This window comes from Dipodomys ordii, unplaced genomic scaffold, assembly GCF_000151885.1.
Source record: "Dipodomys ordii isolate 6190 unplaced genomic scaffold, Dord_2.0 Scaffold64, whole genome shotgun sequence".
In the NCBI taxonomy this organism is placed as follows: Eukaryota; Metazoa; Chordata; class Mammalia; order Rodentia; family Heteromyidae; genus Dipodomys; species Dipodomys ordii.
The window spans coordinates 3,060,285-3,078,028 of NW_012267280.1; the positions used below are offsets into that span (position 1 = coordinate 3,060,285).

Consider the following 17,744-nt stretch of genomic DNA (forward strand, 5'->3'; position numbering starts at 1 on the left):
AGCACTCTACCACTTCAGCCACAGTGCCACTTCCAGTTTTCTGATTGGTTTATTGGAGATAAGAATCTCACATACTTTTCCTGCCTGGGCTGGCTTTGAACAGTGATCCTCAGATCTCAGCCTCCTAGGTAGCTAGGATTACAGACGTGAGAGACTGGCACTTGGCTCCACGAAACTCTAATCTCCAATAAACTACTCAGAAAACTTGAGACTTGGCACTGTGGCTGAAGTGGTGGAACACTTGCCTTGAGCAAAAGAGCTCAGACTGGGCACCGGTGGCTCATGCCAGTTATCCAAAGTCAGCCCGGGCAGGAAAGATCCATGAGACTCATCTCCAATTACTTTCCACCAGAAGAGGTGCTGTGGCTCAAGTGGTAGAGTGCTAGCCTTGAGCTGACTCAGGGACAGCGCCCAGACCCTGAGTTCAAGCTCCAAGACTGGCACCAAAAAAAAAAAAAAAAAGCCCACGTAAATAAATAAAGCCCTGGGCTTGGAAGGTGGCTCAATGGTAGGTGGCTCAGTGGTAGAGCACTTGCCTTGCATGCCTGAGGCCCTGGGTTCGATTCCTCAGCACCACACAAGCAAAAAGAAAAAGAAAAAAGCCGGAAGTGGTGCTGTGGGTCAAGTAGTAGAGCGCTAGCCTTGAGCTGAAGAGCTGAGGGACAGCGCCCAGACCCAGAGTTCAGGCCCCACGACCGGACCAAAATAAACAAATAAATAAAGCCCTTTAGGGATTCTGTTTGTTAGGGAACACAGAAGAGGAGAAAGACAAAGCCTTTGGGAAACACCAGATGGGAGGACAAGGGGGAACTTGGCTCAGGGTTGAAGAAAACACTGCAACTGAGTATCACAGGATCCCCAAAATCCAACTTGCAGAGTCATAGCGTAGGGGGACGGCAGCACGTCCTGACCCAGGGCACAGCATGACCAAAGGCTGATCTGCTGGAGACAGGACCCGAACGACGGCTGGTGACTGGCGAGCTGTGACAGTTGCTTAAGTGGCCAGAGGAGCCCGTGGGGCTCCAGTGTGAAGGCCTGGGGTCTAGTGAGGAGCGGGCCAGCTTCACGCCGCCCTCCCTCCGACGCTGCCGGGGCCCACACCCAGCCCGGCCGCGCGGCCCTGCAGCCGGGCACTTACTTGGGCACGCGGACGACGTACTCGGTGACGCTCTGGCTGCCGGGGCCCTGCGGAGAGAGGCAGACACGGTGATGGGGCCGGGGGTCCCCGAGGCCGCCGCCGCCGGGACCCCGAGCCCGCCCCGTGGACACTCACTAGCGCCGCCATGACCGGCGAGCAGATGCTTTTCGTCCTCAAGGGAGTCTGTGTCTCTCGGTGCCCAGGCCACCGTCCCCTCGGAACCCGAGCCCCGGGGACAGCCAACCCACTCCGAGGAGAACTAAAAAGAAACTACCCGGAAGCTGGGCGCCGAAGCTCTTGTTGCGCCTGCGCATGACCCGGAAGTTAACGCCTCACGGGCCGCGTCGCCATAGCAACCGTCTCCGTGGTGGCGGGGACCGGGAGCCGTCGCTTGGCCGTTTCAATTCCTTTCTTCTCCCCCTTCCCCGTCCCTTGGCGCATCCAGAACGAGTATGAGATAAACGAAACACCTTCTTTATGATCGGGACGCTCTTATACAGGCGGAGAGTTTAGTTACTAACGCATGGGGACGCCGTCCTCGGGACGACAGCTCGCAGGGGCCGCGGGGCAGCCTGGGTAGGCGGGGAGCCGGGATGGAAGATTCCTCCTCGTGGGCGCCCGGGTGCGAGTTCGCGCATGCGCCTCACCGCTTTCCAGCCGTGGCTGCGGAGGCCGCGTCACCATAGCAACCGAGGCCTACCGCTTTGCCGGGTGGTCTGGCTGGGGTTTATTTTCTTCCCCAGCATCTCTAGCACCCCGCAGAATGAGTAGGGTGGGGCTCAAGCCTGGAATCCTAGCTGCTCTGGAGCCTGAGATCCGAGCATCACGGTTCCAAGTCAGCCTGGGCTGGAAAGTTCTTGAGACTCTTGACTCCAATTAGCCAGCAAAAAACTGTGACTCAAGTGGCCCCTAGTTCAAGGCCCGGGACTGTTACAAGAAAACAAAACAAACAAACAAAAAAGCCTGAGGTGGGGACTATTGTGACATGGAGCAGATCCTCTGGAGAAGTCAGGGCCCGGTGGAGATGGCTTGGGACCACACCCAGGGCTGCTGGCCTGATGGGTCTGTGCACTTCCAAGCTGCCCCACATGGGCAGATCCTTGAAGCCCCAGGAGAAGGGTAATGTGGTGGGAGTGGCTGGCAGGTATCCCCTCCATCTAGGTATGTGCACAGCCCCACAATTGTGCTTGCTGCTGCTTCTGCCTGTCATTAATTAGGTTGGACCCAGTTGAGCACCTGCTGCTTTCTGGGCCCTCAAATCAGCTCTCTAATTTCTTGAAGATTACAGTGTAGCAGAGACAGTCAGAAAACGAGATCTGTATCTCATTAGGATTCAGGAGAAGTGCAGTGGGCTCTGAGGACATAAGGAAGAAGCAAAGGGGCTGGGAAGGTGGCTCACTGGTAGAGCGCTTGCCTTGCATGCATGAGGCCCTGGGTTCGATTCCTCAGCACCACATAAGCAGAAAAAGATGGAAGTGGCACTGTGGCTCAAGTGGTAGAGCTCTAGCTTTGAGCTGAAGAGCTGAGGGACAGTGCCAGACCCAGAGTTCAGGCCCCACGACCAGAAAAAGAAAAGGGGGGAGAAAGAAGAGGCTTCATTAGGCATGAAGGGATTCATAGGAGTTGGCATAGGCTCAACAAAGAGAAAAGGAACCAAGACACAAATATTGGGCCATGAAATACTCCCAGCAGTGACATTTATCGCCCTTTCAGGCACATAGATGACTGAGAAATAGTCCTAGTCCTGGCCCTCTTGGGTTTCAGAGTTCTGAGACAGAGTAAGAGCACAGGATAGCAGGGCGCCAGTAGCTCACACCACCATCCTAGCTACTGAGGAGGCTGAGATCTAAGGATCATAGTTCAGAGCCAGCCAGGGCAGAAAAGACTGTGAGTCATCTCCAATAAATACTCAGAAAATGCTATTAGTAGCACTGTTGCTCAAGCAGTAGAGTCCTCCCCTTGAGCAAAAGAAGCTCATGGACAGTGCCCAGGCCTTGAGTTAAAGCCCCGAGTTAAAGCCCTAGGACAAGGAAAGAAAAAGAAAGAAAGAGGCCAAGCAGAGGATACACAGAGATGGCACCAGTAGAGAAGGGAAGAAACAGGCATGCAGGGATTTCCCTGGTGTAGAGAAAACACCAAGAGAAGACTGAGGATTGAGTTTGGCAAGTTCAGGAACAGGACGAACACCACGGGGGAGAAGGAGGGCGGTCTAGATGCATGCTAGCCTGTGGATGGGGTTCCATGGATCAGGCGCTTCCCCCCCCCTTCTTCCCCTCCCTCAACACCACAGACATCCTCAAGTCCCCCCTGATTATCTTCGTGGTGGGTGGCCCAGGCTGTGGGAAAGGAACCCAGTGCAAGAACATGGCCATCAAATATGGCTTCAGCCATGTGGGACTGGGCCAGCTTCTGAGGCAGGAAGCCCAAAAAAGCACCCAACAGGGCCGGCAGATCCGTGACATCATGATGAAGGGGCTTCTGGTGCCCACGGTGAGTCACAGGCAAGGGGGGAGATGGGTGGTGGGTTGGAAAGGCCAGAGCTCTGTACTTTACCATGGAGTTGCACCATGCTTCTTTTTTCTTACTGGAAAAGAAAAGATCACTTCCAAAGGCTACAATATAAAAACTGGACATGGTAGTACACACTCATAATCCCAGAATCTGGGAAGTAAAAGTAGGAGAACCTCAAGTTCTAGTACAGCTTGGGTTACAGAAGGAGAGCCTGTCTGTAAAATAAATGAATGTATAGCACTTTTTGTTGTTGTTGATCATGAGGCTTCAACTCAAGGCCTAGTGCTGTCCCTGAACTTTTTTTTTTTTTGGCCGGTTGTAGGGCTTGAACTCTGGGCCTAGGCACAGTCCCTCAGCTCTTCAGCTCAAGGCTAGCACTCTACCAAGTGAGCCACAGTGCCACTTCTGGTTTTCTGAGTGGTTTATTGGAGATAAGAGTCTCAGGGACTTTCCTGCCTTGGCTGGCTTTGAACTGTGATCCTCAGATCTCAGCCTCCTAAGTAGGTAGGCATGAGCCACCAGCACCCAGATAATTCTGGCTTTTTTCTATTTATGTGGTGCTGAGGAATCAAAAACCAGGGCCTCATGCATGCAAAACAAGTACTCTATCACTAAGCCACCTTCCCAGCCCCTCCCTGAGCTTTCTTACTCGACTATCGTTCTACCATTTTGAACCACAGCGCCACTTCCAATTTTCTGGTGGTTTATTGGAGATAAGTCTCATGGACTTTCTTGTCTGGGCTGGCTTTGAGCCATGATCTCAGATCTTAGACTCTTGAATAGTTAGGATAACAGATATGAGCCACCAGTGTCTGGCTTTCCCTGGGCCTGGGCACTGTCCCTGGACTTCTACCACTTGAGCTACAGCTCTGTTTCTGACTTTTTGATAATTTATCAGAGCTAAAGAGTCTCATGAACTTTCCTGGATGGACTGGCTTCAAACTATGATTCTCAAATTTCAGTGTCCTGAGTAGCTAGGATTACAGGAGTGAATCACCTGCACTAGCTTATAAATAGCTTTTTAGTTGTTTTTTTTTTTAATTAGCTGGTAGAATCAGCTCTCCAGATCCCCAGAGCTTATCTAGCTAGCTAGCTAGCTATCGATTTATCCAATAGAAGGAGGCTGAGATCTGAGGATCACGGTTCAAAGCCAGACCCAGCAGGAAAAGTCCATGAGACTCTTATCTCCAATAAACCACTCAGAAAACCAGAAGTGGGATTGTGGCTCAAGTGGTAGAGCACTCACCTTGAGCTGAGGAGCTGAGGGACAGCGCCCAGGCCCAGAATCCCTTGTCACCCCTGAACAATGCCATATTAACTATCCAGCAGAACCCAGCATGTACATGGGACCCAGTCCTCTGAGTTACCTGGAAATGAATAAGTAGAAAAGTTACTTGGAGGGGTAGGGAACGTGACTTAGTGGTAGAGTGCTTGCCTAGCATGCATGAAACCCTGGGTTTGATTCCTCAGTACCACATACACAGAAGAAGCTGGAAGTAGCACTGTGGCTCAAGTGGTAGAGCAAAAGAAGCTCAGGGACAGTGCTCAGTCCCTGAGTTCAAGCCCCAGGACTGGCAACAAAAGAAAAAGAAAAGAAAAGTTATCTGGGGAGAGGTTTAATGACTAGCAATGGCCTGGTATGCACAAAGCCCTGGGTTCCATTCCCAACGCCACAAAATAGCAATAATCTAAGGCATATCAGGCACAGAATGGCATTAGTCTGCTCTACAGTCCAGAGTGAGGAATAAATAAATGATCATTGTAGACACTGCCTTTTCCACTGGACACTGATGCTCATGCCTGTAATCCTAGCTACTCAGCCAACTGAGATTTGAGGATTCACAGTTCAAAGCCAGCCTGGGACAGGAAAGTCTGTGAACCTCTTTTCTTTTTCTTTTTTTTGGTCCGGTTGTGGGGCCTGAACTCTGGGCCTGGGCGCTGTCCCTCAGCTCTTCAGCTCAAGGCTAGCGCTCTACCACTTGAGCCTCAGTGCCACTTCTGGCTTTTTTTTTTACTTTTTGCTTATGTGGTACTGAGGAATCGAACCCAGGGCCTCATGCATTCAAGGCAAGTGCTCTTCTACTGAGCCACCTTCCCAGCCCCCTCTTTTCTTTTTGTTTGTTTTTGTCGGTTGTGGGGCTTGAACTCTGAGCCTGGGCGCTGTCCCTCAGCTCTTCAGCTCAAGGCTAGCACTCTACAACTTGAGCTACAGCACCACTTCCTATGAACCTCTTATCTCCAATAAACCACCAGAAAACCAGAATCGGAGCTGTGGCTCAAAGTGGTAGAGCAAAAGCTTTGAGCAAACGGGTGTATATTTTGTTAAAATGTCATTTTCCTCAACCATTCTTTGTACTGGGCCTTTAAAAACATAAATACATCATACTCTTAATGCAAAAAAAAAAGCTTTGAGCAAAAAGAGCTCAGGGACAGTGCCCAGCCCCCAATACCAAAAGAACCACACACACACACACACACACACACACACACACACACACACACACACACACACACACACACACACACACACACACCTGCTCTTTCCTATACTGGTGGCTCACACCTATACTCCTGGCTTATTCAGCAGGCTGAGATACCAGGATTTTCTTCCTGGGCAGAAAAGACTACAAAATACTTACTTCCAATGTAAGAAGCAAAATAACAGGGCTGGAGGAATGTCTCAGGTGGTAGAGCACCAGCTGTGAGCAAGCAAGCAAGATGAGCAGGTTCGAGCCACAGTACAAGCTTAAAAAGAAAGAAAGTAGTCCCCCTGCCCCGCACTCAACCCCTTTCTTTCTTTCTTTTTTTTTTGTTGGGCACAGGGCTTGAACTCTGGGCCTGGGCGCTGTCCCTCAGCTCTTCAGCTCAAGGCTAGTGCTCTACCACTTGAACCACAGCGCCACTTCTGGCTTTTTCTGCTAATGTGGTGCTGAGGTATTAAACCCAAGGCCTCATATATGCAAGGCAAGTACTCTACCACTGAGCCAGCTTCCCAGTCCTCAACTCATTTCTTTTGTTCACAGGGTTTCATCCTAGATATGGTCAGCGATAACATGCTGTCCCAGCCGCAGAGCCGGGGCTTCCTCATTGATGGCTTTCCCCGGGAGTTGATGCAGGCTAAGGAGTTTGAGCGCATTGTGAGTGACCCCTGAGTGTCCCAGGGAGGCGTCCCTGTCTCCAACTCGGGCAAGGCCATGCTGCACAGATTGGAGGGGTGAAGGGATGATGAGGGAGATGGAGCAGTCTTAGGGGGCTGGGTAGAGTGCTTGCCTAGCAAGCACGAAGCACTAGGTTTGATTCTTCAGTACCACATACACAGAAAAGGCCGGAAGTGGTGCTGTAGCTCAAGTGGTAGAATGCTAGCCTTAAGCACAGAGAGGCCCAAGGACACGGCCCAGACCCCTGAGTTCAAGCCCCAGGACTGAAAAAAGAACAGTCTCAGGTCAGGCACCGGTGGTTCATACCTGTAATCCTGGCTACTTGGGAGGCTGAGGTCTGAGGATTGTGGTTCAAAGCCAGTCTGGTCAGGAGTCTGTGAGGCTCTTATCTCTAATAAATGACTTCCCAAAAAGCTGGAAGTAGAGCGGTGGCTCAAATGGTGGAGTGCTAGCCTTGAATAAAAATCAGGGACAGTGACCAGGCCCTGAATCCAAGCCCCAGAATTGGCACATACATTCACAAAAAGAATGCCTAGTTTGGTGGGTATGGTAGTATGCACTGGTAATTCTCATTACTTGGGAGGTTGAAGCAGGAGAATTGCAGCTTGGGCAATTTAGTAAGATGCTGTCTCAAAATAAAAATTAATTAAAAAAAAAAAGAGCTGGACCTTCACAACTGTAATCCTAGCTACACAGGAAGCTGAGGATCTTGGTTCAAATCCATCCTGAGCAGAAAAGTCCCCATGAGACTTTTAGCTCCAATTAGCCACCAGAAAGCCAGAAATAGAGCTGTGGCTCAAAGTGGTAGAGCACTCACCTTGAGCAAAAGGAGCTCAAGGACAGCACTTAGGCCCTAAATTCAGGCCAAAAGGGCTGAGGATGTGACTCAGTGGTCGAATTCTTGCCTAGCATGCAGGGGGCCCTGGGTTCAAACCCCAGGGGGTGGGGGAACAGGTGATTAGGATCTTCCAGAACTGGGAGAGGAACTCAGGAGCTCTCTGAGGGTGGGAGGGAGTTATTTCAGTGTCTTCCTAGCCTTTTCCTGGTGTCTGGTAGGTGAACTGTTTACTCTGTGAGAAGCAGTTGAGGTTCGAGAAGCAGGTGGGGTGGGCTGTAAAGGGGGAATGCCCCCCACCTCCATTGCCCTGTAGAGGGGTTGAAGCCTGGGCCTTGGGAGGGGGCCTCATCCTGTCAAGGTCTCACTCTTGTGACTGCCTCTTCTCCCTCCCCTCCCCACCCCCACCCCCACACACCTTGTGACCTGGGACATAGCCTCTCCATCCTTCTGTAAAAATGGTGGGAGGCCACAGAACTTTCCAGAAGATGAGTTCTCCCATGAAGAGTGTGGAGAAAAGGGCTAGGGAGGTTCAGGTTGCTGCTGTTCGGGGATGGGTAGGCCTTACGCTGCCAAGCCGGTCGTTTCTATCCCCAGAGATGCAGGGAGCTTTGAGGTACACCCCCAAACGGGAATGTGGGCCATAAATTCTGAAAGTAAATATTGCGTGGTCAGGGGGCCATGTGGATGACTGACCACTGAAGCCAAAAGCAGTGGCCACTTGTGGCACCCACTTAGCCTCCTGGGCCAGCTTTTCCTCATTGCACTATCTCTAAGCAGCACCCCAGCAATCCCAGGGGAGCAGGTCACTGTCTAGGTGTCCAGAGAGGTCCTTTCATAAAATTGATGCTGGGTGCTGGTGGCTCATGCCTGTAATCCTAGTTACTCAGGAGGCTGAGAGCTGAGGATCTCAGTTCCAAACCAACTGGGGCAGAAAAGTTTAGGTCTCTTAGCTTCAGTTATCTGGCAAAAAAAAGGCTGGAAGTGGAGCTGTGGCTCAAGTGGTAGAGCACCAGCCTTGGGCAAAAATATGTAAGGGACAGCATCCAGGACCTGAGTGGAAGCTCCGGTATTGGTACAAAACATAATATAATAAACAGTTGCTGGGCACCAGTGGCTCATACCTGTAATCCTAGCTCCTCTAGTGGCTGAGATCTGAGGATCACAGCTCAAAGAGAGCCCAAACAGGAATGTCTGAGATTTTTTTTTTTTTTTGTCGGTCTTAGGGCTTGAACTCTGGGCCTGGGCACTGTCCCTCAGCTCTTCAGCTCAAGGCAAGTGCTCTACCATTTGAGCCACAGCGCCACTTCTGGTTTTCTGGTGGTTCACTGGAGATAAGAGTCTCACAGACATTCCCGCCTGGGTTGGCTTTGAACTGTGATCCTCAGACCACAGCCTCCTGAGTAACTAGGATTACAGGTGTGAAGGTGAGAGACACTGGTGCCTGGCTTATCCTTGAGATTCGTTTTTTGTTTTTTTGCCAGTCTTGGGGCTTGAACTCAGGGCCTAGCCACTGTCCCTGAGCTTCTTTTGCTCAAGGCTAGCACTCTACCACTTGAGCCACAGCACCACTTACGGCTTTTTCTGTGTATGTGGTACTGAGGAATTGAACCCAGGGCTTCATGCATGCTAGGCAAGCACTCTACCACTGAGCCACCTTCCCAGCCTTGCCTTGCCTTTCCCTTTCATTTCCTTTTCTTTCCTTCCTTCCCCTCCTTTTTCTTTTTCTCTCCTTCCTTCCTTCCTTTTTCTTTCCTTTCTCTTCCTTCCTTCCTTTCTTTCTTTCTCTCTTTCTTTTTTTCTGTTGTTTATTGGAGATAAGAGTCTCACAAAGCCAGCACTGATGGCTCACACCTGTAATCCTAGCTACTCCAGAGGCTGAGATCTGAGGATCACAGTTCAAAGCCAGCCCAGGCAGGAATGTCTGTAAGACTCTTATCTCCAATAAACTACTAGAAAACTGGAAGTGACGCTGTGGCTCAAGTGGTAGAGCGCTCGCCTTGAGCTGAAGAGCTGAGAGACAGCGCCCAGGCCCAGAGTTCAAGCCTCATGACCCACACCAAAAAGAAAAAAAAAAAGTCTCACCAACATGTCTTGCCTGGGCTATGATCCTCAGATCTCAGCCTCCTGAGTCACTAGTGTGAATTGCTGGTGCCCGGCTCCTTAGATTTTGTTTCATTTTGGTGACACTGAGGTTTAAATTCAGGGCCTCTCACTTGCTAAGGCTGCTCAAACACATGTCCCCACCCCTGCTTGCTGTTTTCAGATGGGCTTTTGCTTTTGTCGGGGGTAGACTTGGACAGCAATCCGAACTTCCTATCTCCTCCTGTGTAGATGGGATCACATTCATATACCCCCCTTCCTCCCTGAGTACAAAGCTTTATTTTTGCCTGGGCAGGTCTGGAACCAAGATCCTTCTTATTTCCAACTTCTGAGTAACTGGGATGAGTGCGATCCACCATACCTGGTCTGTTCTGATTTCTCTTTTTTGAAATCTGACCACTTTAGCTAACTCCCATCCCAACAAGCCAGAGGTGCGAGAGTGGAGCAGGTTTGGAACTCAGTGGTGAGCACCTGCCTGCGGTGCAGGAAGCCCTGGGCTCTTCCTGCACTGCAAAAATAACTAAAAGTGACAAGATTAGAAAGTAAGGTTCCTGGTTAAGGTACTGACTGAGAAAATACTTAGCAATTCCTGGCAGTGTTTCTTGGAAATTGCTTTTTATAAAATGAATTTGTGTTTAATGTTGTCACTTGCCCTTTCTGTGTCTGCAGATGGTCAGATAGCTGCTCCTTTACTTCTGGGCTAAAGCAATAGATCATATAAGACTCGTTCCTGACCTGAAACCCACTTGGTTGAGATGAACCTGTATTAGTCAGCCTCAATACCTTATTCCAGGATTCTCAATCTCTGATCCAAAATATTTGGGGCAAAAAAACTTCAATTTGTATTTCTAAGTTGAATCCAGTGTTCAAACCTCAGGACTGGAAAGAAAACAAGGAGAACTTAAACTAGAAAATAAAGCCAGGGTAGGTAGGGGGGGCGGGGCAGTGGCTCATGCCTGGAATCCTAGCTACTCAGGCGGCGCAGATTTGAGGGTGCAGTTCAAAGCCAGCCTGGGCAGGAAAAGTCTATGAGACTCTCATCTCCAGTTAACCACCAGAAGACCAGAAATGGCATTGTGGCTCAAAGGTGTAGAGCACTTAGCTTTGAGCAAAAGAGATTAGGGACAGCACCCAAGCCCTGAGGTCAAGCCCCCATGACTGACAAAAAGGAACCAAAACACTGGACCAGGGAGGCCTGAGTTTTGTGCCCAGTCTCTGCCAGGTGCTGGCAGGGCCCCTTCTCACTCAGAGCCTTGTTCATGCCTAGGTGGGCCGGGCCCCAGACATGGTCATCATGTTTGACTGCTCTATGGAGACCATGGTGCAGCGGACATTGCTCCAGAGCCAGGTGGAGCAGCGGGTAGACAACTCAGAGCTGGCCATCCGCAAGCGCCTGGAGACACACTACACCCTATGCCAGCCTGTCCTCACCTTCTACCAGCAGAAAAACCTGCTGCGAAATGTGTGTCCCTTGGAGTTGGGCTTGGTTCCCTAGCTAGTACTGTGGGGTGGGGTGGCCCCATTTCTTCATTGTAGGGGGCTCTGAGCCCTAACCACCACAGTGGGCTCCAAGTAGTGGGAACAGGGTAGGGCGGAGACCCAAACCCCTACTTTCAGCCAGGAAAGGAGATGGTGGGGATTCTTCCATCTCCTGGCTCCTGAGTGGTCCTTGTCCCAAAACCTACATGGGCAGAGAAGGCAGTGTCCCTAATGGGATGCCTCCTGATCCTGCCTGACCTCCCCCCTTCCCCAGATCTTGGCAGAAGAGGCTCCAGAGAACATTTTTGCCAAGTGCTGTTTGGTCATTGACAGTTTGCAGTGAGCCAGGTCGGCAGGCTCGGCTCCACCCTGGAGCAATGATGGCTCCCAAGGGGATCCACAAAAGCAGGTACCTAGCAGGTATGACAGTGCCTCCTAGAGGCAGTGGTGGCCCACTGTCTGCTGTTTGGCCCCAGACTGTGGAGGCCAGGGCTGCCCTCCATCCCAGCTGCTCAGCCTGGACCTCACCCAGCTGGGCACAGGCCAGGCCTAAACATTGATTGGCAATATAGCCAAAGCCCGGTGCACAGTTGTTCTCTCCAGAGGCTGTGCCATAGGAACCTGGCCCGGGGGACCCGCCTAGGTGTCTGACTCCCCAGGTTCCCAGAGGGAACCAAGGGGAGTAGAGACAGCCCTGCCCTTCTCCACGCGGGAGCGCACTCGTGGACCCATGCCCCACTCCTGCCATCCGCAAAGCCTCGTCCTTCGCCTGGTTCTCAATACACAACTGCAGCCAGCATGCAGTTTTTTTTAAAATAAAGCACTTTATTTAACAAAAAGGGGAGGGATGAAAGCAATGTGCCTGCCTGCAGAAAGCTAGTTTGTTTTTTTTAAAAAACAAAGAAAACCCACACACAACACAAAGCTTCTAAATTTCCAATCAACACCATCATCAGGCTTTTTTTTTCTCTTTTAAACAACATCTATAAAGAACAAATATCAGCTTCAAAAGTCTGCAGGGAGGAGGAAGAGAGAGAGAGAGACAGTACTCGTGGCAGACACAGGGAGGTTTTGTTATTATTTATTTGTGAAGTTAAAAACGAGCGATAAAAAGTAAAAACTGCCATACAATTTTTTTGTTTGTTTTGTTCATTTTGTTTCTAGTTATCTCCTCTGGAACAGATGAAAAGACAAGAGAGCAGACCAGTCCTGGGCGGGGGCGGGTGTGGGTGTGGGTGGGGAGGGAGGAGCGAGGGAAGGGGGGAGGGGTCTGCCATACCCACACCTGGTCCAAGGAATGTTCAACTCTAACTAAAAAAATAAAAAATAAAAAAAAAGAGAGAGAAAAATGAAAAAGAAATAGCAAGTGACTTTTTTTTTCCTTTTTGAAAGTTTATTTTAAAAACAAGAGGGCCACGGGCAGTTGGGAGAAAACGAATCACTTTACCCTCAGGAGAGGCTGTTTTGGGAAGGCTGGGGGATAGAGATTTATATATATATATATCATTTAATAGGTTTTGTTCTGCTTTGTGTTTTTAATTTTTAAAGTTTTTTTTTTTTGGCAGAGATTTTTAGTTCTCGCTATTTTCTAAGGCTGGCTCAACATGAAGAATCCCAATTTTGAAAGGAAGAGGATGCGGACGCTGGGGTGTGAGAGCTGGCCCCCCACAGGGGCCCGCAGTACCCCAGGCAGCCACCGCGCTCACCAAACAAACCAAGGAAAAACACAAACAAAAAAAAAGCCCCCAAACAGAACAAAATGGAGAGAAAAAAAAATAAAAGATTTTCACAGATGAAGAAGTTCACATTCATTCGATTCATTGAGCCTGTGGAGAGGGGAGAGACAGGAATTGGTCACTACGGGAGGGGCAGCGGGCCTGGGTGAAGAGCTGGACCTCCAGGAGGAGCCAGGAAGCCCTCCAAGCCTGTGCGGCCCAGGCGGAGGCTGAGGCCTGCCACTGTCTAGCCTCTCAGGACTCTCAAGTCAGACTGCTGCCTGGAGGAAGAGGAAGAGGAAGAGGAGGAGGAGGAGGAGGAAAGGCAGGAGAGAAGCAGGAGTGAGGAGGGGGGTGGAAAAGGGGGTGCTGGCGGCTCGGCGCATCACACATCAACAGTCAGATCACGGTGTCCCCACAACACCCCTGTGAGGTAGGTTGGAAAGTGGCATCGGTCGCCATGCCCACTTCACAGACAGGACCAGGACACAGAGGCGAGCACGCGAGGGCGCGATGGCCAGCAGCCCGCACAGAGCCAGCAGCCCGCACACGCAGTCACTTGGACGTGGGGGATAAAGGTCGTGGTTTTTAAAAAATAAAGGAATAAAAAGAACAAAACCCCAAAAAGTGATGCGAAGAAGGGGAGAGAAAAAAAAATTTCTTCCCAAGTGGGCAGACTCCGAGCGGCCGGCAGCGGGCGGGATGCCATGGGAGCTGCCTGCCGGTCCCACCCAGGACTACCCACCAGTTCTCAAGTTCCACCTGTGCGTGCTTCGCGCTCCCCCAGCGTGGCGACAGAGTCACACAGGAACGAGCAGCTGGCGAGGAGCCTCCTCCATGAGCCTCTGGACCCAGCGAGCGCTTCCCGGCGGCGGCAGCGGGCGGGCGGGCGGCGGGCGCGGGGCGCTCCGGAGACTCTGGCCACACGCCCGCTGCAGGCATCAAGGGCACACCCCGCAGGGGAAGGGGTTTCCGGCGCTACCCACTAAGGCAGGATGGACGGTGGCCGGGGGTTGGAAGGAGAAAGGAGGAGGAGGAGGGTGGCAATTCCCACTTGCCTGCTGCTGTCCCTGCTGGGTGGGGGGCGGCTGGGGGCCGCCGGGGCCGGGGGTCTGTCCGTAGTACGCGGCCTGCTGTCTGTAATATTCAGCCCAGGCAGCGCTGTAGTCCGGCTGGGAGCCAGGGGGTGCTCCAGGACCCCCTCCAGTGGCCACTTGGGCTGTGGTGTGGAAGGCAGAGGTGAATGAGCGGAGAGCTGCCCCCTGCCCGCTGTGCCCCACCCCTGGGGAGGCCCTGGCCTACCCTGCTTCTTGTAGTACTCCTCCCAGGCCTTGGTGTAGTCCTGCTGTGGTGGGGCTCCTGGCTGCTGTGGCTGTTGGCCTGGGGGGTGGAGTGCAGTGGAGGGTCAGGGTTGGGAAGGAGTGGGGCAGAGGATCGGGGTACCCCAGGATAGCGTGGGGTGGAGGGGCAGGGCAGGGGGCCTCCTTGTGGCACTCACCCATCTTCTTGTAGTACTCCTCCCAGGCCTTGGTGTAGTCGGACTGGCCTGCAGGTGGGGGCTGCGGGGGCTCCCCTTGAGCAGGTGGGGCGGCGGGTGCGGGCGCGGGCCCGGGCACGGGCCCGGGGGGCTGCTGGTAGTAGTGCGAGTAGTAGGCGGCCCAGGCGGCGTTGGGGTCAGCGGCGGCGGCAGCTGCCTTGTCTGCAGGAAAGCAAGTGGTGGTGAGGGAGGCCTGGGAGCATGGCCCAGCCTCCCCAGGGGCTCTCACACTTACTGGGGTCATGAGGAGCGGGAGGCTGCCACTGGGGGTAGGTGTTGCCCCAGCCTTGGGGTGGGTACTGGTGAGGAGGGGGTCCGCCGGCACTGTGGGAGACATAGGGAGCTTGTGAGGTGCTGTATGGCCCCACCCATCCCATGCATGGTGGGATATGGGAGTGGGTCTAGCTCCCCCCACCCCAAGTCAGGAGTACTCACTGTGGAGGGGCCCCTGGTGGCCCCTGGTTGAAGGGCCCTGGGTTGAAGGGCCCCATGGGGCCTGCAGGGCCTGGTCCCCCGGGGCCTGGTCCGACTGGGCAGAGGGGACCCTGGAAGATGAAGCGAGGATGTGAGTAGGGTGGCAGCGTGCAGGGAAATGGGGTGGCAGGTTCCTGGCCAGGAACCCACCTCAATCTTCTCCTCAATGAGCTGCTTGGCGTGGTCAATCTGCTGAGGTGAGCCGCGGATAATGAAGAGTTTGAAGTTGGGGTCCCCATTGGGGGGCAGCTGCCGGGAGATCTCCACAAAGGCGCCCGTCTGCTGGTTGATGGCTTTCACATTCTCACCACCTGCAGAGCCACAGCCAGTGAGGGGAGAGTAGGAATGAGGGGCAATGGGGGTTGGGGGTGGGGTTGGGGAAGGGGAACTCACCTCGGCCAATGACCAACCCACACTTGTGGGTGGGAATAGAGAAGGTCATCTCTCCACCAGGGGGCCCCCAGTTGCCTTGGCCTCTTCCTCGGCCACGGCCCCCAGGGGGCATGCCAGGACCCCCAGGAGGCCCTGGAGGACCGCTCTGTTGAACAGGGAGAATGAGGACTGAAGCAGGAAGCCAGCCTGGCCCCGGATGTCCCCAGGAGGGCTGGGCATCACCAGCCCAGGCAGCACCCCCAGACCACCCACCCGGAGGCTCTGGAGGAGGTCGTTGATGATCCGGGCCGCGTGCTCACAGCGCTCTGGGGGGCCCATGATGTGAGCAATCTTCTCGGGTCCCGTCCCATCATCTGCGGCCAACACCGAGAGAGCAGAGATCGATTTAAAAGCACAACTCCCAGCCTCTGGACTGGCACCCCGGGGAAACACTGCCAAGCCACAGGTGCCTCTGAGGTCTGCCATCATGCTGTGCCCTGAACCCCCTTGTCCCCTGGTGGAAGGGCAGCAGGGCAGCAGCTGAGGCCCCTTCCTGCCTTTCAGGCTCAGAGCTAGCTGAGCGATAGTTTCTGGACTTTCCAGCAAGCACCCTCAACAGCACTGGTCCCCTGCCCAGCCCTGAGGTTAGCCCAACTTGGGGAGGAACATATGGTGGGGACGGGTGGTCTCCTAGTGGATGATCTGATGGCTGGGCCTTTCCTATGGACTGCAGCCTGCCTCAGTGGCACACTGCTTCTACCCGATCTTCAGGTAAGACACACAAGCCAGGCACAGGGACCTCACCTTGCTTGAACTGTATCCGCACCCCGGCATCATTCTGGATCTTCTTGATCATTTCTCCACTCCGGCCAATGACCACTCCAACAGAATGCCTGGGCACTGGCACCTGGGAGTTGGGGAGGCGCAGGGTCAGCAAGCTTCGCCTGCAGCTTGGCTGCACCCTCCCTGCCCTCTACTCACGTCAATGCCTCCACCAATGCGAGAGCCGTACTCCGTGCGGTCCCCGAAGCCACCCTGCTCTCGTTCACGGAGGATGTCCATTACCATCTCACACGCTTGCTGCATGCACAGGGATCTGGTCAGCATGTTGCAGTCTGGCTGCCCGGGCGCCTGGCCTCCCAGCCCCAGCCTGGGCCCAGGGCCTCAGTGCAACGCCACACCTCTGTGCAGTTTTGCACCTGCTCCCTAGTGGACAGGAAGCCCCAGCCTCCAAGCAAGAAAGGGAAGAAACCCCGTAGAATAGACAGAGCTGACCTCAAGGCTGGTGCCTGCTCACACTGTAGAGCCTTAGGCAGCCCTCCAGGATCAGTGGCCACCCCCAGAGCTCACCTGCACTTTGTATGGATCCCCAATGATCCGAAGAGGCTTGTCCACATTGGTGTTCTGGGACCCGTCCTGAATTAAAATCATCTTCACCCCGGCACGCTCCTGGATAACCAATGGCAACCATGAGGGCCAGGCTCTCCTGGGACTCTCGAGCTGGAGGGGACTGGGGTGGGGACAGTGGAGTGCCCATCGGTCACCTGCAGCTGCTTAATCGTCTCCCCGCCTTTGCCGATGACCAGGCCAGCCTTGCCAGCAGGAATCATGATCTCCTGCACAGTGCCATTCTGGCCCCCATTGGCATTGTCGTGGAACTGTCCTGGGGGACCCCCACGGCCCCGAGACACAATGTCATCCAGCATCATCTTCGCTTTCCTGGAGAGGGAAGGACAGGCTGCTACCACCACTTGCAGAAACAGATGAACCCCAGCTTGAAGGGGAAGGGGCCCCAACCAGTGTATGGGGCAGACGCCAAAGAGGAGGCCTGGCATGGGGGACTGTTCAGCCTGGAGCTTTGGCAGACGTTGGCATTCTCAGGCATCAACCTGTGCGCACAGCTCTCTGCAGAGGGCAGGAGTGAAGGACACGTGGAGGTGTCACTCCCAATTCCTGAAGGAAAGAGGGCTTCTGCCTGCTCCCCAAGTCACCAAGGTGCAGCCAGGCACTTACTGGACAGACTCGGGGGCTCCCGTCAAGGACACACTGCGCTCAGGTAAGCCACCACTGTCTGGAGAGAAGAGGAGACAGTGACCAAAGACAAGTGTGGAGATGAGGAAGCTTCCAGACAGCCTGTGGCCACTACCTCCCCACCCTCACGTTACTCATTGGGAAAAGATAGGTGGAAGAAAAGACAGATTCAATAAGGACCAAGACCAAGGGCTTGGAATGTGGCTCAGTGGCAGAGTGCTTGCCTAACATGCACGACATCCTGGGTTTGATTCCTCAGTACCACATAAACAGAGAAGACCAGAAGTGGTGCTGTGGCCTAACTGGTAGAGTTCTAGTCTTGAGCAAAAGCAGCTCAGGGACAGTGCTCAGAGCCTGTACAATTCCCAGGACTAGCATAAAAAAAAAAAAA

The 17,744-nt window shown here is 53.3% G+C and overlaps 3 protein-coding genes across 3 annotated transcripts in view; 1 reads left to right on the forward strand and 2 right to left on the reverse strand.

The window, feature by feature from the left end:
• Gtf2f1 (general transcription factor IIF, polypeptide 1, 74kDa) overlaps positions 1-1,423 on the reverse strand; it is a 9,109-nt gene extending 7,686 nt beyond the window's left edge. The window contains exons 1-2 of the mRNA XM_013022669.1: positions 1,274-1,423; positions 1,139-1,185 (exon numbers count right to left, since the gene is read on the reverse strand). Of these exons, the coding sequence (XP_012878123.1) occupies positions 1,139-1,185; positions 1,274-1,285 (59 nt within the window). The 5' untranslated portion in view covers positions 1,286-1,423. The remainder of the gene's footprint in view (positions 1-1,138; positions 1,186-1,273) is intronic.
• A 1,956-nt stretch (positions 1,424-3,379) lies between these two features.
• LOC105990307 (adenylate kinase isoenzyme 1) lies at positions 3,380-11,567 on the forward strand. The gene is made up of 4 exons (XM_013022670.1): positions 3,380-3,628; positions 6,673-6,786; positions 11,013-11,207; positions 11,499-11,567. The coding sequence occupies exons 1-4, from the start codon at positions 3,380-3,382 to the stop codon at positions 11,565-11,567; spliced, it is 627 nt and encodes a 208-aa protein (XP_012878124.1).
• Positions 11,568-12,032: 465 nt separating this feature from the next.
• Khsrp (KH-type splicing regulatory protein) overlaps positions 12,033-17,744 on the reverse strand; it is a 9,209-nt gene continuing 3,497 nt past the window's right edge. The window contains exons 7-19 of the mRNA XM_013022671.1: positions 17,336-17,393; positions 16,867-17,041; positions 16,673-16,771; positions 16,304-16,402; positions 16,127-16,229; positions 15,596-15,696; positions 15,344-15,488; positions 15,101-15,261; positions 14,912-15,021; positions 14,712-14,800; positions 14,438-14,638; positions 14,242-14,319; positions 12,033-14,158 (exon numbers count right to left, since the gene is read on the reverse strand). Coding sequence (XP_012878125.1) covers positions 13,881-14,158; positions 14,242-14,319; positions 14,438-14,638; positions 14,712-14,800; positions 14,912-15,021; positions 15,101-15,261; positions 15,344-15,488; positions 15,596-15,696; positions 16,127-16,229; positions 16,304-16,402; positions 16,673-16,771; positions 16,867-17,041; positions 17,336-17,393 — 1,697 coding nt within the window. The 3' untranslated portion in view covers positions 12,033-13,880. The remainder of the gene's footprint in view (positions 14,159-14,241; positions 14,320-14,437; positions 14,639-14,711; positions 14,801-14,911; positions 15,022-15,100; positions 15,262-15,343; positions 15,489-15,595; positions 15,697-16,126; positions 16,230-16,303; positions 16,403-16,672; positions 16,772-16,866; positions 17,042-17,335; positions 17,394-17,744) is intronic.